Source organism: Salvelinus alpinus, chromosome 20, assembly GCF_045679555.1.
Source record: "Salvelinus alpinus chromosome 20, SLU_Salpinus.1, whole genome shotgun sequence".
Lineage (NCBI taxonomy): Eukaryota > Metazoa > Chordata > Actinopteri > Salmoniformes > Salmonidae > Salvelinus > Salvelinus alpinus.
This window is the reverse complement of record NC_092105.1, coordinates 25,759,540-25,784,560: the sequence shown is the minus strand read 5'-3', so window position 1 is coordinate 25,784,560 and position 25,021 is coordinate 25,759,540. Positions and strand designations below refer to the sequence as shown.

At 43.0% G+C, this 25,021-nt stretch overlaps 1 protein-coding gene and 1 long non-coding RNA gene across 5 annotated transcripts in view; both read left to right on the top strand.

The window, feature by feature from the left end:
- LOC139546565 (A-kinase anchor protein 11-like) overlaps positions 1 to 25,021 on the top strand; it is a 64,605-nt gene that overhangs the window by 37,479 nt on the left and 2,105 nt on the right. For 3 of the 4 annotated variants that reach the window (XM_071355097.1, XM_071355099.1, XM_071355096.1), the window contains 2 exons: positions 20,080 to 20,115; positions 24,813 to 24,972. In XM_071355097.1, coding sequence (XP_071211198.1) covers positions 20,080 to 20,115; positions 24,813 to 24,972 — 196 coding nt within the window. The remainder of the gene's footprint in view (positions 1 to 20,079; positions 20,116 to 24,812; positions 24,973 to 25,021) is intronic. The other variant, XM_071355098.1, reaches the window with a different exon arrangement.
- LOC139546564 (uncharacterized) lies at positions 4,613 to 7,306 on the top strand. Its single transcript, XR_011669255.1, has 2 exons — positions 4,613 to 5,103; positions 5,335 to 7,306. It is a non-coding gene; the product is annotated as an uncharacterized lncRNA (long non-coding RNA).

Below are 25,021 nucleotides of genomic sequence, written 5' to 3'. Positions count from 1 at the left end.
CTGAGCGGCGCATGTGCAACCAACTGAGCTATTGGAACCACAAAGTTCTGTTAGTCAGCGCCTCACCCTCTCGGGTGCGTATTCAGTATTCTGTTATTTACATTATTGACATCTGACTCTCAGGCTGTGACTGGTGTGGTCTGCCTCTGACGTCAGACGGGCTGGGCCCAGGTCTGGAATCCACCCCTGGGTCGGCCGTGATTCAACAGGCCAGTGACATCACTTCCCTCCCTACACCAACAAACGGCAAGGTTGTGGGGAGAAGACCACTGGAGAGGAGGAGGGGGGTTTAAGTCAGGCCTATGGAATCCATTACATACGGGCTCAAGGCTTTGTGTCTGTGAGGGGAACTCCAGCTACATCATCTATTCATATTTTTTTTAAATCTATTTTCCTTTATTATTTTCCAGTAACCCTACTACCCCTCCCCGAATTGGAGTAAACTAATGAACAATAACACTTAGGCTTTTACTTTCAGCTTATATACATTTTACGGACACAATGTATTTTACAATAGTTTTGTTTTTACTCCTATCCCTCAACCCCTCCCATCTATTTCTGAAGACCATCCAGTTCTATTTGCCATATTTTTAATTGCTGTTTCACAAAAGTTCTGAACCTATATACATTTTATGGACACAGTATATTTTACATGAGTTATCTTATTAGCCTAGTGGTTAGAGCGTTGGGCCAGTAACCGAAAGGTTGCTAGATCGAATCCCCGAGCTGACAAGGTAAAAATCTGTTGTTCTGCCCCTGAACAAGGCAATTAACCCACTGTTCCTAGGCCATCATTGTAAATACGAATTTGTTCTTAACTGACTCACCTAGTTAAATAAAGGTTAAATAAAAAAAAAATTGTCCCACCCTTCAGCTCCACTCAACCCCTCCCATCTCTCTCTTATCCATATTGGATTTCTATTTGCCATATTTTAACTGAGCTGTGATGTTTTACAAAAGTTCTGAACCTTTCTATTCTCATAGTTTCTACAGATTGTAAATTAAATAAACATTTTTGCTAAAAGTATTATGTTATTGATTGATTGACTGACTTTTCAAATCACCCAGTATTGCTATCTGCAGCATTAGCTCCAGGTAAATGTTGCAATTCTTCAGCCATTCCTGGACCTGCAACCAAAAACAAACTACATATGGACAGTAACAAAACAAATTATCTAATGATTGTCTCTTCGCAGAAAAATTTGCGGAGCTGGGATGGTTGTATCCCCAATATAACATATTGGTTGCAAATTCTAAGTTTTGAATCAGGTGTTGTTTTTATCAGTTCATTAGCCATGTAACATGGAATCGGTACATCGAAAATCTCTTCCCAACTATTTTGCAAAATGTAGCTGCCAATTTTTTTTGTTCCTTAAATTAAACTGGTATACTTTATTTGTCATCATTTTCTTTAACCAAGTTTGGTAGTTAATGCAGGGCCAACAGACAAGTTCTTTACATTTTCCCCCTTCTGCTTGCCTCTTCCATTTTTGCGGTAATGCTGCAATTAGTTGGTTGTAATTTTGGGTAGAGCAGTAATTTCCATATTTTTGTTAGCAACATGTGTGACAACTCCACCAATCCTATTTGTGATATCATTATTATATCAAGATTATACTTATTTTATTTATTTGAAAAATGTTTTTTTTTTATCAGTTAGTACATTTGAGTTTAAACACACTTTGTTGTATTATTTGTTCTGTCTTTTCTGGTGGATTAAACTGAAATTGCAACCAACTTTATATGGCTATTTTTAAAAATATAGATATTTTGGAGATTATTTCATATTCAAATAACCGAGTGAGAGGTTGTAATCTGAATAAAGGGGAAAAGGCCATTCTTGAACATGTGGTGAGACGTTCTTACTAATCTGCTAGAGAACCAGTTTGAACTTTTGTATGACTGATATGACTGGCTTCTAGTGAGAGGTCTAATGCTTTAATATTTTATCATTTCTGCCCTCTGAATTCATATTCATTATATAAATAGGCCCATTTAATTTTGTCTGGCTTGCCGTTCCAAATAAAATGGTTTTAAAAATTTGATTTAAAAAACAGATCACTAGGTGTAGACAAGACCATAAGCAAATAGGTCAAATGGGATATGACTAAAGAGTTAATCAGGGTGATTTTTCAACAAATAGACAGGTACAGTGCATTCAGAAAGTATTCAGACCCTTTGACTTTTTCCACATTTTATTACATTACAGCCTTATTCTAAAATGGATTAAAAAGACATCTAAAATCTCAATCTACACACAATACCCCTGATAAAAGCAAAAGCATTTTTTTTATTTTATAAATAAACTGAAACATAAATATTCAGATCCTTTTCAAATTACTTTGTTGAAGCAGCTTTGGCAGTGATTACAGCCTTGAGTCTTCTTGGGTATGACGCTTCAAGCTTGACACAACTGTATTTGTGGACTTTCTCCCAGTCTTCTCTGCAGATCCTGTCAAGCTCTGTCAGGTTGGGTGGGGAGCGTCACTGCACAGCTATTTTCAGGTCTCTCCAGAGATGTTGGGTTCAAGTCCGGGCTCTGGTTGGGCCACTTAAGGACATTCAGAGACTTGTCCCAAAGCCACTCCTGCGTTGTCTTGGCTGTGTGCTTAGGGTTATTGTCCTGTTGGAAGGTGAACCTTCGCCCCCTGAGGTCCTGAGTGCTCTGGAGCAAGTTTTATGCTGTAATAGACTATGTGCCGGGGGGTTAGGGTCAGTCTGTTATATCTGGTGTAATTCTCCTGTCTTATCCGGTGTCCTGTGTGAATTTAAGTATCCTCCCTCAAATTCTCTCTCTGCCCTCCCGGAGGACCTGAGCCCTGGGACCATGCCTCAGGACTACCTGGGCTGATGACTCCTTGCTGTCCCCAGTCCACCTGGTCGTGCTGTTGCTCCAGTTTGAACTATTCTGCCTGCGGCTATGGAACCCTGACCTGTTCACCGGACGTGCTACCTTGTCCCAGACCTGCTGTTTTCAACTTTCTCTCTACTGCACCTGCTGTTTCGACCTCTGAATGTCCGGCTATGAAAAGCCAAGTGACATTTACTCCTGATGTACTGACCAGTTGCACCCTCTACAACCACTGTGATTATTATTAGATCCTGCTGGTCATCTATGAACGTTTGAACTTCTTGGAGAACAATCTGGACTTAATGGCCATGTACTGTTATCTCCACCCGGCACAGCCAGAAGAGGACTAGCCACCCCTCAGAGACTGGTTCCTCTCTAGGTTTCTTCCTAGCCACCGAGCTTATACATCTGCATTGTTTGCTGTTTGGGGTTTTAGGCTGGGTTTCTGTATAGCACTTTGACATCTGTTGATGTAAAAAGGGCTTTATAAATACATTTGATTGATTGATTGTTTTTATCAAGGATCTCTGTACTTTGCTCCATTCATCTTTCCCTCGATCCTGACCAGTCTCCCAGTCCCTGCCTCTGAAAAACATCCCCAAAGCATGATTCTGCCAACACCATGCTTCACCGTAGGGATGGTGCCACGTTTCCTCCAGACGTGACGTTTTGATATTCAGGCCAAAGAGTTCAATCTTGGTTTCATCAGACCAGAGCATCTTGTTTCTCTTGGTCAGAGTCCTTTTGGCGAACTCCAAGCGGCATGTCATGTGCCTTTTACTGAGGAGTGGCTCCCGGCTGGTACTCTACCATAAAGGCCTGATTGGTAGAGTGCTGAAGAAATGGTTGTCCTTCTGGACAGTTCTCCCATCTCCACAGATGAACTCTGGAGCTCTGTCATAGTGACCATCGGGTTCTTGGTCACCTCCCTGACCAAGGCCCTTCTCCCCGATTGCGCAGTTTGGCCAGGTGGCCAGCTCCAGGAAGAGTCTTGGTGGTTCCAAACGTGTTCCATTTAAGAATGATGGAGGCCACTGTGTTCTTGGAGACCTTCAGTGTTGCAGAATTATTTTGTTACCCATCCCCAGATCTGTGCCTCGACGCAATCCTATTTCGGAGCTCTACGGGCAATTCCTTCAACCTCATGGCTTGGTTCTTTCTCTGACATGCACTGTCAACTGTGGGACCTTATATAGACAGATGTGTGCCTTTCCAAATCATGTCCAATCAACTGAATTTACCACAGGTGGACTGCAATCAAGTTGTAGAAACATCTCAAAGATGATCAACGGAAACAGGATGCACCTGAGCTCAATTTCAATTCTCATGGCAAAGGGTCTGAATACTTATGTAAATAAGGTATGTTTTTTATATTTTATTAACTAGCAAACATTTCTAAAAACCTGTTATCGCTTTGTCATTATGGGGTATTGTGTGTAGATTGATTACGAAATTGTTTTTTAAAAATCCATTTTAGAATAAGGCTGTAACGTAACAAAGTGGAAAAGGTCAAGGAGTCTGAATACTTTCCAAATGCACTGTATTTTCCTTTCCACGGAAGCATAATCTATTCTACACCAGGCCTCTGTTCACCCTCGCTCTGTTCAAGAAAATACCTTTCTGTTATTCTTGTGTGGGTGGAGTTTTTGTCTTGATAATTCAGTGTGGGTGTTTCGTTAATTAGGGAACTCAGAAAGGCTGGGGAGTTTGTGGGTGACCTGTGTTCTCTACAGGGGGAAAAACGTGGCAGATCACATTGGAAGCATTTTCTGCAAATCAAATAGATTCATATCCTTTCTGGGTTTAATAAATCTATGAAGGTTTTATGGTTAACAGACCACTTCACTTATGTAACAGCATCATAGCTCTGTTTTGCTGGGGCCACATTAAGAACTTATCTTCTTACAAGGTCATCTAAATGTTTATATGAAAATGATTATTGATGGTGTGATAAATTATGTCATACATATTTACATGAGTCTCCTTTAATCATGTTGACTTAATGACTGTTGGAGCAGAGATGAAACATCCTAATGAGCGACCCCCGAGTCACCACTCATCTTTCAACACATGAAGAGAACAATGCCCACCACTCCTCAGTGTTAGTAATTGTTTATCAGTGAGAACACTTACAAATTCAAACTGTTTTATCTGATTTCAGGAGTGACCACAGAACATTGTTTTAGAGTTGCCTACAGAGTCGATAGTAGTCGTGGTAACCAGGAAGTCTTCAGAGTTCAGAGAGTGCGACGGTGAGTGTGTGTGTTGTCACATTCAAAACAACCGGTAACATGAAAATCCCCGACTTCAGTGCTTTCAAGACAACTGGGAAGTCGGGAACAAATGAGCTCCAACTGGGAATAATCGCTTTGAACTGTCATCCAACTCGGAATTCCAAGTTGGGAACTCGGGCATCTTTCTAGAGCTCTGACTTTCTGCCCGGAAGATCACTGACTTCATGATTTGACTTTGTTTTTTTACAGAGTTCCCAGATGTCTTGAAAGCACCATACGTGTGTGTTGTTTGTGTTCAGGGCAGTTCCGTATGGAAACGAGCTGCAGCTCTCTCACAGCCCCAACGACGAACACGACCTGACCCTGGTTACTATGGAAACCACCAACACCTGGGGAGAGAGATGAAAGAAAACAGAGGGAAATAAGAGGTCTGGTTAGAGGAGCAGCTGACTATGTTAAAAGGAGGGAATGACGAGAAAGTGTTTATCACCGTATGAACGGATGAGATGAGAAAGAGAAGACCTTTGGCGGAAGGGGAAATATCTCTGTCTAGTGGGCCTGTTCGTGTTTTCCCTTGACCAGTGACTGAAACCCATGTTTTGACTAGGGTGACTGAAAACAGCAGATGGGAAGGGATAATAATTCAGTTTCACGAATTGTCTGTTCCTTTCCTCTGATCAACCTACACAGTATGCGCCAATGATGCCAAGCCTGACTCAGCGTGTGTGTGTTTGCGTGTTTGCATCCATGCGTGCTTGGTAAATGTGTTTTTGTTTTAAAAAAAGGGATACCCCTCAACAACTCACCTTTTTCCATGACATCAGGCCACTATCACATTCCCCGCACATCCCAAACACACACACACACACTTTGTGCATTACACACACATCACAGCCATATCATATCTCCAGGGTTGTAGTGTTTGAAGTGACCACAGAGAGGAAGGAGAGGTTAGGTTCAGAGGTTTTGTGAGGGAGATTGATGTCATTGTTGATCCTGCCCCAGTGTTGTACCTCCCAGATTCTGAAGAGCAGGCTACTGTAGTGGAGCTGGAACTGGCCTGGCAGCAGACATCCTATTGTCTGAATTAATGTTTCACCAGAGAGATGTGGTTTGAAGATGAACGGCACTAAGGAGGTCAACTAAAAAATCCAAAACTACAAACACACAGAACATGACTCCTCACATCCCTCCAGTCAGTAACAGCCTCTCACATATCTTTCTCTGTCTCTCTCCGTTTCTGTTTTCTCTCTCTTTGTTTCTCTCTCACAGTTCACACAGAGCAGCAGGTGATCGGTCACTTGCCATAAGCAGTCGTAATATACTATGGCAGGTTATGACAATTGGCCAAACATAGTGACACAGGCAGTAGTTTAGATCGATGTTTGCTGTAGTTACTGTAGCTAGCTTATGGGTTCACTATTGTTAGTGTTACAGTTGAAGCACAGTGTGACCAATTCACACAGGCAGGAAACCGTCAGAGGGGAGAGAGGGATGAGGGAGTAGTAAAATGGAGAGATGAAGAGGCAGATGAAAGAAGTGATGTAATGCAGGGGTCCTGGTGAAGCAAAGACCGGCTGTGTTTATGTCATGTTGACAGGCGAATCACAGAAGAGATAATGTTTACCACACACACACACACACACACACACATACACACACACACAACTACTTCAGTAAGATAATTAGAGGCTGGGCAGCCCTCAGACCCACAGCATTCTTCAGCTGAGATGCATTTCTCTTGGTGTGTTTTCATGTTTTTTGTTTTTGCAGGCAAATGTGTGTGTTGTAGACATTCAGATTTCTCAACCAGAGGTCATTCAGAGGGCAGTAGATGGCTGCCTCCCCTACACACACACTCACTTTCTACACACACATACACACCCTGATGGAAGTCATGGTCATGGTGTGATACTGCTCTCTTGAAACGTTTTGTCCCACGGTAGGAAACCCTACCAGCAGCATTAATACTGAAACATCATTAGTAAATAAACAGTGAATGTGATTCTGATGCCATGTTTGTATCTCCACCAGGGGACTGTGTTTCAATCCACAACCCACTGTCTGCTCTAATAATGTTCTGCATTCACCACCCCAACTCACCCACTCATAAACCCGCCCACAATCTAAACTATACTGAACAAAAATGTAAAACGCAACATGTCAAGTGTTGGTCCCATGTTTCATGAGCTGAAATAAAAGATCCCAGAAATGTTCCATACGCACAAAAAGCTTATTTCTCTCAAATTGTGTGCACAAATTTGTTTACATCCCTGTTATTGAGCATTTATCCTTTGCTAAATAATCCATCCACCTGACAGATGTGGCATATCAAGAAGCTGATTTAACAGCATGATCATTACAGGTGCACCTTGTGCTGGGGACAATAAAAGGCCACTCTAAAATGTGCAGTTTTGTCACACTACAGAATGCCACAGATGTCTCAAGTTGAGGGAGTATTCAATTAGCATGCTGACTGCAGGAATGTCCACCAGAGCATTTAATATGTATTTCTCTACCATAAGCCACCTTCAACGTCATTTGAAGAATTTGTCAGTACGTCCAAGCGGTCTCACAACCGCAGACCATGTGTAACCACGCCAGCCCAGGACCTCCACATCCGACTTCTTCACTTGTGGGATCGTCTGAGACCAGCCACCCAGACAGCTGCTGATAACTGTGGGTTTACAGAACCGAAGAATTTACTGCACAAACTGTCACAAACCATTTCAGGGAAGCTCATCTACATGCTCATCATCCTCACCATGGTCTTGACCTGACTGCAGTTCGGTGTCGTAACTAACTTCAGTAGCCAAATGCTCAACTTCAATGGCCACTGGCACGCTGGGGAAGTGTGCTCTTCACGGTTAAATCCCGGTTTCAACTGTACCGGGCAGATGACAGACAGCGTGTATGGCATTGTGTGGGTGAGTGGTTTGCTGATGTCAACATTGTGAACAGAGTGCCCGGTACATGACATCAATCTCCCTCCCTAAACCTCTTAACCTAACCTCTTCTTCCTCTCTGTGGTCACTTCAAACACCACAGCCCTGGAGATATGATACAGTGTTAAGGTTAAATAAAATACATTTAAATACATTTTTGCGGTGGGGTTATAGTATGGGCAGGCATAAGCTATGGACAATGAACACAATTGCATTTTAATCGGTGGCAATTTGAATGCACAGAGATATCGTAACGAGTTCCTGAGGTCCATTGTCGTAAAGATCTGTACACAATTCCTGGAAGCAGAACATGTCCCAGTTCTTCCATGGCCTGCATACTCACTAGACATGTCACCCATTGAGCATGTTTGGGATGCTCTGGATCAACATGTACGACTGCGTGGTCCAGTTCCCGCCAACATCCAGCAACTTCGCACAGCCATTGAAGAGGAGTGGGCCAACATTCCACAGTCCACAATCAACAGCCTGGTCAACTAGCTCTATACAAAGGAGATGTGTTGCGCAGCATTTGGCAAGTGGTGGTCACACCAAATACTGACTGGTTTTCTGATCCACGCCCCTACTTTTTTTAAAGGTCTCTGTGACAAACCGATGCATACAGTGGGGAAAAAAAGTATTTAGTCAGCCACCAATTGTGCAAGTTCTCCCACTTAAAAAGATGAGAGGCCTGTAATTTTCATCATAGGTACACTTCAACTATGACAGACAAAATGAGGGAATAAAATCCAGAAAATCACATTGTAAGATTTTTAATTAATTTATTAGCAAATTATGGTGGAAAATAAGTATTTGGTCAATAACAAAAGTTTATCTCAATACTTTGTTATATACCCTTTGTTGGCAATGACAGAGGTCAAACGTTTTCTGTAAGTCTTCACAAGGTTTTCACACACTGTTGCTGGTATTTTGGCCCATTCCTCCATGCAGATCTCCTCTAGAGCAGTGATGTTTTGGGGCTGTTGCTGGGCAACACGGACTTTCAACTCCCTCCAAAGATTTTCTATGGGGTTGAGATCTGGAGACTGGCTAGGCCACTCCAGGACCTTGAAATGCTTCTTACGAAGCCACTCCTTCGTTGCCCGGGCGGTGTGTTTGGGATCATTGTCATGCTGAAAGAGCCAGCCACGTTTCATCTTCAATGCCCTTGCTGATGGAAGGAGGTTTTCACTCAAAATCTCACGATACATGGCCCCATTCATTCTTTCCTTTACACGAATCAATCGTCCTGGTCCCTTTGCAGAAAAACAGCCCCAAAGCATGATGTTTCCACCCCCATGCGTCACAGTAGGTATGGTGTTCTTTGGATGCAACTCAGCATTCTTTGTCCTCCAAACACGACGAGTTGAGTTTTTACCAAAAAGTTCTATTTTGGTTTCATCTGACCATATGACATTCTCCCAATCTTCTTCTGGATCATCCAAATGCTCTCTAGCAAACTTCAGACGGGCCTGGACATGTACTGGCTTAAGCAGGGGGACACGTCTGGCACTGCAGGATTTGAGTCCCTGGCGGCGTAGTGTGTTACTGATGGTAGGCTTTGTTACTTTGGTCCCAGCTCTCTGCAGGTCATTCACTAGGTCCCCCCGTGTGGTTCTGGGATTTTTGCTCACCGTTCTTGTGATCATTTTGACCCCACAGGGTGAGATCTTGCGTGGAGCCCCAGATCGAGGGAGATTATCAGTGGTCTTGTATGTCTTCCATTTCCTAATAATTGCTCCCACAGTTGATGTCTTCAAACCAAGCTGCTTACCTATTGCAGATTCAGTCTTCCCAGCCTGGTGCAGGTCTACAATTTTGTTTCTGGTGTCCTTTGACAGCTCTTTGGTCTTGGCCATAGTGGAGTTTGGAGTGTGACTGTTTGAGGTTGTGGACAGGTGTCTTTTATACTGATAACAAGTTCAAACAGGTGCCATTAATACAGGTAACGAGTGGAGGACAGAGGAGCCTCTTAAAGAAGAAGTTACAGGTCTGTGAGAGCCAGAAATCTTGCTTGTTTGTAGGTGACCAAATACTTATTTTCCACCATAATTTGCAAATAAATAAATTAAAAATCCTACAATGTGATTTTCTGGATTTTTTCTCCTCATTTTGTCTGTCATAGTTGAAGTGTACCTATGATGAAAATTACAGGCCTCTCTCATCTTTTTAAGTGGGAGAACTTGCACAATTGGTGGCTGACTAAATACTTTTTTGCCCCACTATATCTGTATTCCCAGTTGTGAAATCCATAGATTAGGGCCTAATGAATTTATTTAAATTTTCATATTTCCTTATTTGAAATAACTCAGTAAAATCTTTGAAATTGTTGCATGTTGCGTTTATTTTTGTTCAGTTTACATTGGTCTAATAAGCAGGAATATCCCTACTTAGACTACAATTTCTCAAATGTTCTTTTTAAAATGTATAGTTTTGATAAAACCACTGACTAATGTGATGTGAGATGTGGACGGAGAGTGTGTGTGTTGGAGTGGAAGTTGAACTTCACTGTATATGTCCTAGTTGCTAAGCAGGTTGCTATGTAATAATCCAGGAGACAGACCTTTGGTGGAGTCTGTCTACCTCTGTATGCTCTCTGAAAATTTGTGTTTATGCACAAAAGTGTGTGTGTGTGATGGCAGATTGGGGATGAAGTTGTGACCACAGAGGATGTGGGAGAGAGGGGAGAGACCGACAATACACGACTCTGAATGTTGTGACTCTTCATTCGACAAGGCAATTGTAATTCATTCTCTAATTCAGACTCTGAATAAATTAACTGAGGACACACATCTATTACACCTTGGGTACACAACTGTTTACCAGCAAATAACCTGGTTAGCAAAAACCCTCAATATTCTAGACTGCCCAATCAAATCAAGGACAAACTACTCCATTAGCAATTGAGTGAAATGTTGCACACAAAAACACGTCACCAATATTATCAAGTCCACCCAGCTGGCTCTCTATGTGTGGTAGCAATTGAGCCTGGGGACGGGGTTACAAATATCACAGACCAAAACTCCCAAACTGTGCATACACATCCACTTCCTTATTATAAAGTATTTGGCCATTCTAATTTAAAATCTCTGCCCACTTGTGGACTTCAAAATAACCTGAATCCAGTGAAATCACGCTGGTTGTTTTGAAACTGAAATAGCCATGAGAAGTCTAGACTACCGGAACCTTCTCTTCTCACTGTGACTTAACAGTCTGACATACTAGGGACGAGGTTCTGACCTTTAACCCCGCACCTCTTGCTTCAGACTGTGCTCTATGGGGAGGGCTAGTAATCAGATGGTCACTATATGGCCACTGTAGAAAGGTCAGTGGTGATATTGTCAGAATTGATGAGCAAGTAGAACATCTTTATATATATTCTTTGGGGTTAAGGTTAGGACGAGGCTTACTGGTTGCAGGTGAGTTGTTAAAGTCATAAGAATGGTTATATAGGTCTGTATGTATGTCCACTCCTGCCAATCTCCTTAATAGAACACTAGGGGTCTATTTAACACAGAATTCTCTCTCCAGCTCCCCCCCCCCCCCCCCGGGAAGGAGCGTTGGGTTCGGTCCGCCCCACTCCTCTCTGGCAGAGACCAGAACAGCTCACATGGCAAAACACAGAGGAATACCACACACACAAACACAACACCACCCAAACCTTTGCTGTACCACAGGCCGCTAGTCCAGGTTCCTGGGCTGGGGGGAAATAGCTGAGGGTTGAGCAGGAAAGCCACAGCTAAACACAGGTTCTCACTGTGTATTAAGCACCCCTGACCGGGAGAGGAGCTAACAGGATCACAGTTAGAGGCAGGGGTAGAGCCACAGACAGAGCCAGAGGCACAGGGCCAGGGCACAGGCAGCCAAGTTCAAAAGGTCATGGAGGAAGGGAAGGGGGTTTGTATTTGTATTTATTATGGATCCCCATTAGCTGCTTCCAAAGCAGCATCTACTCTTCCCGGGGTCCAGTAAAATTATGACAATTTATACAATTTCAAAAACATTACAATACATTCACAACACACTGTGTTCCCTCAGGCCCATACTCCCCCCCTACCACCTATCTATAGTACTAAATCCATATGTATGTATAGTGTGTATGTTATCGTGTGTGTGTGTGTGTGTGTGTGTGTGTGTGTGTGTGTGTGTGTGTGTGTGTGTGTGTGTGTGTGTGTGTGTGTGTGTGTGTGTGTGTGTGTATGCATGTGGCTGTGCCAATGTTTGTGTTGCTTCACAGTCCCCGCTGTTGCATAAGGTGTTTTTTAATCTGTTTTTTAAAATCTGATTTTACTGATTACGTCAGTTACTTGATGTGGAACAGAGTTCCATGTAGTCATGGCTCTATGTAGTACTGTGTGCCTACCATAGTCTGTTCTGGACTTGGGGACTATGAAGAGACCTCTTGTGGCATGGCTTGTGGGGTATGCATGGGTGTCCGAGCTGTGTGCCAGTAGTTTAGACAGACAGCTCGGTACATTCAACATGTCAATACCTCTCATAAATAAAAGTAGTGATGAAGTCAATCTCTCCTCCACTTTCAGCCAGGAGAGATTGACATGCATATTATTAATATTAGCTCTCTGTGTACATCCAAGGGCCAGCAGTGTTGCTCTGTTCTGAGCCAATTGCAATTTTCCTAAATCCTTTTTAAGGATTGCAGGCCTGTAGGACCTGCCTTGTTGCTAGTGTTGTTAAGAAGGCAGAGCATCGCTTTATTATAGACAGACTTCTCCTCATCTGAACTACTACTGTATCAATATGTATTGACCATGACAGTTTACAATCTAGGGTTACTCCAAGCAGTTTTGTCATCTCAACCACATTATTTATTACAATATTTAGTTGAGGTTTAGGGTTTAGTGAGTGTTTTGTTCCAAATACAATGCTTTTAGTTTTAGAAATATTTAGGGCTAACTTATTCCTTGCCACTCACTCAAACTAACTGCAGCTCTTTGTTGAGTGTTGCAGTCATTTCAGTCGCTGTAGTAGCTGACGTGTATACAGTAGTGTTGAGTCATCCGGATACATAGACACTCTGGCTTTACTCAAAGTCAGTGTTTGCCTCTCCTATCAGATGAGTGCAGGTGAATGTCTACCAATGGGAGGCAGGTTTGCAAACCATGTCAGGTAGGTCAAACCTAAAGGTCAGAAGGTTATTGAAGTAGGATGTATTTTGCTCACCTACAATGGTAGTGACCTTGGCATCTGTCAGTAGATGGAGGTAGGTTTGTAAAGCATGTAGCCTATAAAGACCAGGGAGACATCCATTGCATACAAATTAAATATAGTTCTACTACACATAACTGAAATCATGTGTGTGTGGTTTTGTGAAAATCAAAAAGCCCATAATTACGGAGTATTACTTGTTTCTAGCGCCAGGAGGTTTGCTGGTTTAGGGCTAAAGACGTAAAATAGCCACATTTCTCCCATGAACTCCACTGGCACACAGAGATGGATTTTGCAAATTCACCAACCTACCCCCTCTCCATCCCCCCTTTCTATTGTCACAGTGTCTGCCTAAAATAACCTGTGTTTCAAAACAGAGTTTCTTTCTGCTGGGTTTTCAAATACTATGTTGTTGTTTCTTTTACTGTCATCAGAAAACAGAGTAGAGCAGGGAGTTTATTCCAGTAGAGCATGGAGGTTATTCCAGTAGAGCATGGAGGTTATTCCAGTAGAGCAGGGAGGTTGTTCCAGTAGAGCAGGGAGGTTGTTCCAGTAGAGCAGGGATGTTATTCCAGTAGAGCAGGGAGGTTATTCCAGTAGAGCAGGGAGGTTGTTCCAGTAGAGCAGGGAGGTTGTTCCAGTAGAGCAGGGATGTTATTCCAGTAGAGCAGGGAGATTATTCCAGTAGAGCAGGGAGGTTATTCCAGTAGAGCAGGGATGTTATTCCAGTAGAGCAGGGAGGTTATTCCAGTAGAGCAGTGAGGTTATTCCAGTAGAGCAGGGAGGTTGTTCCAGTAGAGCAGGGATGTTATTCCAGTAGAGCAGGGAGGTTATTCCAGTAGAGCAGGGAGGTTATTCCAGTAGAGCAGGGAGGTTATTCCAGTATAATTCTCCTGGCCAGAGGAGGACCACTGGGATGTTGATATTATATACAGTTTAGACCCTGTAATACTCACAGTGAAGAAGCTGAGGCAGCATAGAAGAACCAATTCCCGTAAGGGGACAGAACATTTTATTGAATTGTATTGGACTAGATTGTAAAGTTTTTGGGGTTTGGTACTGACTTTAATAGCCCAATAGCATGCATTCTGCTAAACACATTAATACTCACTGAATTCAAATCACTAAAATTAACCCAAACGTTGCGTGTTCGAATCTCATCATGGACAACTTTAGCATTTTAGCTAATTAACAACTACTTACTACTTTGTAGCTACTTTGCATCTACTAGCATGTTAGCTAGCTCTACCCTTAACCCTAACTCCTAACCTTAACCTAATTGTTGTGTGTATGTACTGACATGTAGCCTATGCATAACTGATAGATACACGCACACTACATGTTGATTTTTTGAAATGTACATTACCAGTCAAAAGTTTGGACACACCTAATCATTCCAGGGTTTTTCTTTATTTTTACTATTTTCTACATTGTAGAATAATAGTGGAGACATCAAAATTATGAAATAACACATGGAATCATGTAGTAACCAAAAAAGTGCTAAATCTAAATTTATTTTAGATTCTTCAAAGTAGCCACCCTTTGCCTTGACAGCTTTACACACTCTTGGCATTCTCTCAACCAGCAGTCTTGAAGGAGTTCCCACATATGCTGAGCACTTGTTGGCTGCTTTTCATTCACTCTGCGGTCCAACTCATCCCAAACCATCTCAATTGGGTTGAGGTCCGGTGATTGTGGAGGCCAGGTCATCTGATGCAGCACTCCATCACTCTCCTTCTTGGTCAAAAAGTCCTTACAGCCTGGAGGATTTGGGTCATTGTTAAGTTGAAAAACAAATGATAGTCCCACTAAGCGCAAAGCAGATGGGATGGCGTATCACAGACAGTGTCACCAGCAAAGCACCATCACACCTCTTCCTCCATGCTTCACGGTGGGAACCACACATACGGAGATCATCCGTTCACCTACTCATCTTGTTGGTGTCCTTTAGTAGTGGTTTCCTTGCAGCAATTCGACCGAAGGCCTGATTCACAGTCTCCTCTGAACAGTTGATGTTGAGACGTGTCTGTTACTTGAACTCTGAAGCATTTATTTGGGCTGCAATTTCAGAGGCTGGTAACTCTAATGAACTCATCCTCTGCAGCAGAGGGAGGTAACTCTGGGTCTTCCTTTCCTGTGGCGGTCCTCATAAGAGCCAGTTTCATCATAGCGCTTGATGGTTTTTGCGACTGCACTTGAAGAAACTTTCAAAGTTCTTGAAATTTTCCGGATTGACTGACCTTCATGTCTTAAAGTAATGATGAACTGTCGTTTCTCTTTGCTTATTGGAGCTGTTCTTGCCATAATATGGACTAGGTATTTTACCAAATAGGGTTATCTTCTGTATACCACCGCTACCTTGTCACAACACAACTGATTGGCTCAAATGCATTAAGGAAAGACACTCCACAAATTCACTTTTAACAAGGCACACCTGTTCATTGAAATGCATTCCAGGTGACTACCTCATGAAGCTGGTTGAGAGAATGCCAAGAGTGTGCAAAGCTGTCATCAAGCCAAAGGGTGGCTACTTTGAAGAATCTTAAATATAAAATGTATTTGTTAAACACTTTTTTGGTTACTACATGATTCCATATGTGTTATTTCATAGTTTTGATGTCTTCACTATTCTACAATGTAGAAAATAGTAAAAAATAAAAACCATGGATAAGTAGGTGTCCAAACTTTTGACTGGTACTGTATTTAAATTTCAAAGTCTTTGGCTGTAATGTCTTTTTCGTTATGTGTCGAACACCAGTAAGACTAGCTGTTTCCATTGACGCTAATGGGGATCCTAATAAATCAAATCAAACCCGTTAACTACTTAGCTAGCATGTTACCTACATTTACATTTACATTTAAGTCATTTAGCAGACGCTCTTATCCAGAGCGACTTACAAATTGGTGCATTCACCTTATGATATCCAGTGGAACAACCACTTTACAATAGTGCATCTAACTCTTTTAAGGGGGGGGGGGGTTAGAAGGATTACTTTATCCTATCCTAGGTATTCCTTAAAGAGGTGGGGTTTCAGGTGTCTCCGGAAGGTGGTGATTGACTCCGCTGACCTGGCGTCGTGAGGGAGTTTGTTCCACCATTGGGGTGCCAGAGCAGCGAACAGTTTTGACTGGGCTGAGCGGGAACTGTACTTCCTCAGAGGTAGGGAGGCGAGCAGGCCAGAGGTGGATGAACGCAGTGCCCTTGTTTGGGTGTAGGGCCTGATCAGAGCCTGAAGGTACGGAGGTGCCGTTCCCCTCACAGCTCCGTAGGCAAGCACCATGGTCTTGTAGCGGATGCGAGCTTCAACTGGAAGCCAGTGGAGAGAGCGGAGGAGCGGGGTGACGTGAGAGAACTTGGGAAAGTTGAACACCAGACGGGCTGCGGCGTTCTGGATGAGTTGTAGGGGTTTAATGGCACAGGCAGGGAGCCCAGCCAACAGCGAGTTGCAGTAATCCAGACGGGAGATGACAAGTGCCTGGATTAGGACCTGCGCCGCTTCCTGCGTGAGGCAGGGTCGTACTCTGCGAATGTTGTAGAGCATGAACCTACAGGAACGGGTCACCGCCTTGATGTACCTAACCCCTAAACCTAACCTTAACCCCTAAACTTCACCCCTAGCCTAGCTGACGTTTGCCACCTAATTAGCCTAGCTAACATTAGCCACAACAAATTGGAATGTGTCATGTACAATGGGTTTTGAAGATTTTTGGGGGGAAAAACATTAAATGTGTTGCGATGAAAATCGTGTAATACACACACACACAAAAAAATGTCTGTCACGAATTTCGAATAAGTAACTTGTGTCTATTTCAAAATAAGCTATGATAGTTTGTTGATCTGTCTGTCTGATCAGAGTGGTAATAATGTCTGTCTATCGTTGTGTACAGGCTATGATTGGCTATGACACAGTGACAGCTCCAATTTGTGGTTATTATTGGGTAAGTGTTCACATTCGATGCGTGGAAGACAGTATGTGGTTGAGGTGTTGCATGCACAGAGGTACACACACACATCCGGTGTCATATCCGGTGTCATACGGTGAATCCCTCAGAGATATTTGGGTTGGGAATGACTTCTCTAATGAGACAATTCATCAACTAGGGAACATTTACTCTGCAAAGAAAACCTTTAGAGTAAAAATAACTGCCAGACTCCTATGATCATAAAGCGCTTATAACTGCCATCTCTTTTTTATCCAGCAAATGTCCCCATACCAATCATTCCATCAGCGCGGCAGCAGTGATCTTGGGCTACAGCCACAGCTGTGTGTTATAAAGAGCCCGGTCTAGTTTAACCTGTCCTGTACGGTTATGGTTATATGTGTGTGCGCGCGTCTTGACAGGCAGCACACACACACTATACTAGAGATCACTGTCGTCTGATTGGCTGTCTCTCTACAGAGGGAGCCGCTAGTCTTCTGCCCACCCACTGTTTATAGCTCTCCTCGGTCAGAATTTCCTTCCTTCCACTGAAAGTAGTCTATTCATCCAGAGCACCAGGTCTCACCATGGCAGCTAATGATTACCGAGGCTACCTGAGGAACCACTCCGACACGGAGAGCGCTCAGCCACGCTACCACGCGTCCCATGGCTCGGAACCCACCTATAGACCGCTTATATTCGGAACTCTTGCTATTATGGGACTGCTGCAGATTGCATCGAGTGTGGCGATCTTGTTACACTTGACAGGTTATCTCCAAGAGGTAAGACACTTTTCAAGGTGCACAACGATTGATAATAGAACTAGGCCTATGCGACACACATGTGAGTTGCGACACTAGTGTCCGTCATCATTTTAACGTGGAGCTGCGGGTTGCTTGCTTTCAGTTCGATTTTAAACAAGCAACCTAACAATAGCCTAAACAATATGAATATGCAACATTGTCGTTTATTAAATAGTTCTCAGTTCCACATTGCTTTCCTGGAATAGGCTACCAAGACATTTTGCAGTTTGAAGAGCACAGGTTTAAACCTCCTGCGCATACAGTTCCGGCTCGCCACTTACTGAGAAACTTGCGGCTGATGAGCGTGAGCACTTTCTTATAACAATCTGTGCTCCGGGCTGCAAGTGACCGTAGTTCTGTGAACTTGTCCCCAACAGTAAAACAAGCTGTCAGCGCTCTGTGTTTTACATAGCCTATCTATCATCTCTCTCTACTGATGAGATTTCCCGCTCAGATTATAAGGAGTTAACAGTTATTTCGGCAATACAGTATTTTCCATTTGTTACAGACTTTTTATCAAAGCAATCTCCCGTTTTCACAACAATACATTTCAACAGCGAATGTCAGGCAGATGGGGATAAACATACTGTAAAGCTGTCATTCAAGCAATCTTGTTTGTAAAATACAGCTGTTTTTACTTATTGCAGGCATTTTTGGGAGTGTTTACTCTGTTATTTAGAGGTATCTGTTGAATACTGAGAATAAACAGATGTTTCTTAAAGTTTATTATGTAGTTTGGGGAGGTGGGTTGCAACAGTTTATAGCCAGGAGGGTTCAGAAACCCACCAAGAATTTCTCCTAAAGATTTTTAGCTGTTCTGAAATTCAAAACAAAATTCAAAAATGCTTTATTGGCAAAATAAAATTCGTATTGCCAAAGCAACAATATACAAAATAAACATGTATCAGTTCTCTAATCTCCAGGTCTTCTCCAGGCAAGCCATTAGCCCTCAGCATACAGAGAGACAGAATAACTCTTCAGTGATATGTATGTGCTTCAGTGCCAGTCAGGTGGCTAACCTGTCAGCTACCCCTATCACCCTGCACAATCTGTCTTGTATAAGACAGCATTAACATTCTTTCTGGGTTGTTATTATTTCTGTATGGTGGTTTGTGGAGTTGAATGGTTTCATGTTTCAACAAGCCAAACAACAAGAAAACATTTCAGTTCCATCACGATGCTCCATCAGTCTTCACACGTAGACCTAATGAAGTCCAGCATGTGGTGTGTGTGTTTGTAGAGAGAGAGAGAGAGCGAGCATGCTGCAGAAGAATGTCAATGTTTGTTTAACCCATCTTTTGCCATAAACAAAGTGTGGTGTGTGCCGGTAGCTTGTTAACTCCTGGAGACAAGTCAGAGTAGGAAATGAGAGAGTATCTTAGAGCTGTATTTGGCACGAGGACCAGGTTGTGTTAGGAAATGGATGCAGAGAGAAAATCTTTGCTGTGAGCCATCAAACTTCCTATTAAAAGTCTCCCATTCAGACTGTCCTGCACTGGTCCTGCAGTGAGAAAGCTCTGATTGGGCTGAATTGGCTTTCCACTCAGCGAAGAGAAAGAAAAAAGCCGTTCTCTGAATAAACGGTCCTCCTGACGACAGACCCATAGGGTAGCACTTTAAGGTGTCTCCCTGTCTGAACACCTGTAGGAGTTACTGGGAGCAGGAGGCAGCACAGCACCGTGCCTCAGGAGGAATGTGCTGCTGTAGGCTGTTTCTAAACACTCAGACTCTGAGGGTCTGAGAGACCAGGATGTACAGGACATCTGGTTCTAGATAGGGTTATAGGGATGGGAATCAGTATTATAGGTAATGGTTGAAGAGGTCTGGTGATGACCAGTACAGAGAAATGGCACCTGGAACCCAGGGATACAGTGCCTCACTAGATTATATGTCCATGCTTGAAAGCGCAATAATGGCAGGGATGGAAGTAGTGGTTATAAAGTTCAGTTCTTACAATATGTTCTCTTTAACTATTTAATCAATTTATGTCATTAATGGTTGTCCAGAGAGTCAATTCACATGGTCTTCCAGGTTTCAGTCAATGAATTGTGACACCCATGGGGCTACCTGTCAACAATGTGTGTCTGTTTTACTCTGATAGATTAGGGGGATTGTTAGGTATTATTCGTCTTCTTAACGCCAGTGTTTGTTTCTGTTTCCAGGTAGACATCTCCTCTGCCCCACAGCAGCCAATAGAGGTGAGTTGACCCCTGTCTGATCATAATAACCAGCCCTCTCATTGGTCCAAAGAGGGTTTTTACTGTATGTTGTTCTGTACTTCCTGGTAAGGTAAAATTAATAGGCATATGTTTGTCATTAAAGATCAGGAGATTGTCAGATGACACTTTATATTAGAATCTTATATCAGATGGTATTTATCTGGTAATGTAATTTAAAAGGTAATACCAGATAAATAGGCTAATTACTGTAAAAGAGGATAGATTATTTATATATATATATATATATATATATATATATACACACACACACACATACATAAAACTTTGGGGGGGCAAATCATTTGTCCCCCCCAAGTTATATATACACTATATATAAAAAATGATGTGGACTCCCCTTCAAATTAGTGGATTCGGCTATTTCAGCCACACCCGTTGCTGACAGGTGTATATAATAGAGTGCGCATCCATGCAATCTCCATAGACAAACATTGGCAGTAAAATGGCCTTAATGAAGAGCTAAGTGACCTTCAATGTGGCCCCGTCATAGGATGCCACCTTTCCAACAAGTCTGTTCATCAAATTTCTGCCCCGCTTGAGCTGACCCGGTCAACTGTAAGTGCTGTTATTGTGAAGTGGAAACGTCTCGGAGCAACAACGGCCACACAAGCTCACAGAACAGGACCACTGATCGTCTGTCCACAAGCCTAAAATCACCAGGCGCAATGCCAAGCGTCTGCTGGAGTGGTGTAAAGCTCGTCGCCATTGGACTCTGGAGCAGTTCTCTGGAGTGATGAATCATGCTTCACCATCTGGCAGTCCGACAGATGAATATGGGTTTCGTGTGATTCCAGGAGAACGCTGCCTGCCCCAATGCATAGTGCCAACTGTAAAGTTTGGTGGAGGAGGAATAATATTCTGGGGCCGTTTTTCATGGTTCGGGCTAGGCCCCTTAGTTCCAGTGAAGGGAAATCTTAATGCTACAGCATACAATGACATTCTTTACGATTCTGTGCTTTCAACTTTTTGGCAACAGTTTGAGGAAGGCCCTTTCCTGTTTCAGTATGACAATGCCCCCGTGCACAAAGTGAGGTCCATACAGAAATCATTTGTCGAGATCTGTGTGGAAGAACTTGACCGGCCTGCACAGAGCCCTGACCTCAACTCCATCGAACACCTTTGGGACGAATTGGAACGCAGACTGCGAGCTAGGCCAACATCAGTGCCTGACCTCACTAAAACTCGTCACTCAGCAATGTTCCAACATCTAGTGGAAAGCCTTCCCAGAAGAGTGGAGGCTGTTATAGTAGCAAAGGGTGGGGACCAACTCCATATTAATGCCCATGATTTTGGAAGGAGATGTTCAACGAGCAGATGTCCACATACTTCTGGTCATGTAGTGTATATTATTTTTGGGGTGGACATAACTGTCAAAGCATCAGCAAATCAGCTCCAAGGGATTTTAATTTTGGAAATTTGTTCCAAAGTATTCCCACGCATAATAAAAGAGATATACGGTGTGTGATTGTATACACATGTAAGCAGGGTTTGAAATGATTGTTTTAGTCAAATATTATCTGTTTGGGGTTCTTGCGGTCAATTTGCAGTCTACAATTATTTGTATATTATGTTCCGGGCCCCTGACCAGCCACTCAAGAAAATAAAAAAATAAAATAAAAATTGTCTTGCTGTTGAATCTAGTTGATGATCCCTGATCTACAGGATATACATTCCAAAGTTGATGATCCCTGATCTACAGGATATACATTCCAAAGCTGTTTCCTTTTTGGCTTCATTCATTGATTCTCTGACACGAAACAGCCTGGTCCTGTGCTTGAGTTAGCCTATGGCAGTCCTGTTTGGTCAAACCAGAATATCAGTAAAAGCTAGGGGAAACTACTGGGTTGGTGTGTATGTTCAGGCATTGGATTTCACAAAGGGGGGAAAAAAGTGTTACAACACATTACACCTTGTAGGTTGAGTAAAGGCATTCCAACAATGTTTTGATGCAAGGCATTTCTTCCTCCTATAAGTTGCACCCAGGAAGTAGCAGTATTATCAGCATGGGGTGGTGTACAATTCAGTATTTAAAACTTTAAAAACAAACTTTTATATTAAAACAAAGACAAGGTAACCCGTTCTCAAATTTGTGCTTAGTCGTGCTGTTCCCATGCTTTTGTTTTTAAAGTGAGGAGCAGAAAGCTTGTTGTGCATACCCAGCAGCTTTATACCCGAAGCCAAATCCAGCTTCAAACCCTAACCCCAGTGTGGTCTGGAGCCTGTAGAGAGGTCAAGCCAGTCATCACCCTAATAAGATGAGGATTGGGGGGGTAGGTCTAGAGTCAGGTTGGCCTGTAGTTTACTGTACTGTAGTGGGGCACCAATCAGATGATATCATGGTTTGGCAGAGGCAGTTGCCTAGTCTGTTTGTCTTGAGTAAACCTTTGCTCATCAGTAACAGTGGTATATAGCGGTGGAATGCACCATTGTTGATGTCAGAAAGGAGTTTCTGTAATTCCTTATTGGAATGTTCTGTCTTCTCTCTGGCACAGGCTTCTACCGGAAACAGCCAAATCTTTCCAGGAAGTAAAACAAAGAAAGTTAGCAGCTCTTCTATGTTTTGCTTTGCTCTCATTGCCCCAAAAGAGTGCTTAGACAAACCACCCACTCTGCTCTGTCCTGCCTTGAACTAAGGAGGCCTTTGTGTCGTCAGAGTGACATCTCAGACAGGGATGATTCCCATGCTGTAGTCTCAACCCTGGTCCAGCCACCAGAGTGAACCCTGCTCTAGGCTTTATGAGGTGTGAGGCTGACAGGTCCGTTTGGCTCCTACTGTGTTATCATAGAGTCTGTGTGTATGTGTTCCTGTGTGTGTGTGTGGTGACAGTCTTCCCTGGGACCAGTTAATTTGCTGATAAATTAGTGTTTTTTTTAAAGACCAGGCCTTACTAAGAGCTGTCATGTCTCATGTTTGCTTTTGTTAAGTGCCCTTTGATTTGAGGCAGGATCGAGCCAGTCTGGGCCTACAGTGGGACCTGTGGTCAGCCTGATGGCCGGAAGGTCAGAGAGCACAGGGTACTCAGAGCTCAATGGGTTGGAATGGATGATGGCTGTTGTCTATTGTGCAGTGTTGCACACCATTGTGCAGTGTTGCACACCATTGTGCAGTGTTGCACACCATTGTGCAGTGCTGGGCTGTAGTCTTCTATTGCACTGTGGACTGAACTGTGTGAAAGGTGATACAATAGAGTAAAACAGTATAGTACAACACAGGAGTGGATGGCCACACACAGTGTACTGGTTTTGACCCTCCGCCTCTAAATCAGGGACTGATTCAGACCTGGGACACCAGGTGAAGGGAATCTTTTTTCATTAATGTCATTTATTGGCCAGAAACAGCCGTAGGCCTGGGTCTGAATACACTGCAGTAGTAAGTTATATAGTAGACCAGTAACCATCCCAGCTCTGTATCTATCCAGCTAACGTAATCCTCTATTCCTGGGAAGGAGGTATTGTGGTCGAGTGTCTCACCACAAATCAAGGCCAAATGCCACAGTGTTGGGCCAGGGGGAGTTAGACCGTTATATCTCCGTAGCCTTGGCCAGACTTGTTTACCCTGTCTAATTCTAAACCACTTTTCTGTAAACATGTTTAAACGCAAATGGTTTTTAAAAGAGAGACAGTACTAATCTTGGACTCAATGTCTATATGTCTGTCTGCTCCTGTTGTTTTCTGAGTAAATATACAAGACTTAATATTAGTGTCATGCAGGTGCAAAAATGGTGCTGCAAACCACAGTGATGATCATTTCAGGGCAATAGTCTGTTTTATATTTAATGTTCCGTGCCATCTCTATTCAGAGGTGTTGTGTGTGGGTTTTAGGTCATTTAAGAACAATCTTCCATTTCAACATTGGCTGGGGGTGGAGGGGAGATGACATATCAGGCATACCAGGGCTGATCAAAATGTAGGAAATTACAAAACAAGTTGAAACATCTACAGGATGTCTCTGTTCTGGAAGGAAGTGTCTCTAGCAGACGGTAGGTCTTCACACGGAACCCGTTCAGTCAGGCAGGCTGGGTAACTGATTGTTTACCTGCATAGAGACTGTTTTGTTTGTCTATGTGCTGCGTCTTGTCTCCAGTCTGTGTACTATAGCTCAGACTGGTGATACGTATGTCATCGCACCACTCCAGGGTTGAATCTAATCAAGTTAGAAGTGGTGCCAGAACTGTGAAAGGAACATCCATCTGAAAGGTGACATTAACCAGCAGCCCTAGGGTTACAGAACCACACCACAATTACTGGTGCTGCTCACAACTCAGCGCTCCAAGCTTAGAGGTTCACTTGGCAGAACTACTGGGAGAAGTGTGTGGGAAACACAGGCAAGCACACACAAATTAAAATAGACAATGAAATAAGCATTGGTTGAAACATGTGGCAACTGTTTAGAAAGCATTATGATTGGGCTAATGATAAATCACTTCTAGATAGTGGGTTGCAGCTGGACAGTCACTCACTATGTCTGATTTGAAGGGAAGAATTTGTCAAACTACTGTACAAGCTACACTACAAAATGACCCTGTGGTATCCATCCCTCCTCTCAATGACTACTTTTTAAAAACTGTTGATGCCGGAGTTCCCAGGCCTTTACAGTTCCACCCTGCTCTGACATGTGTAAAGTTCGGTTGAGGACCATATCCTTTCCATTTCCACAGGAAGTGCAGACAGAACCGATCATTGCTGATGCCCTGAGGGACCCGAGAAAAGGCAGACAACGCTGCAAAAACCAGGGGAGGGAGGGGCTTCCATCAGCTCATCTACCATTCAAAGTGACCACCAACTACGTGAAGAGTAAGCTCATAGAAGTAGCCAACAGTAAGCCACAGTTTACAGCTAGATTAGAACTAGTCTACTGCAACCAATA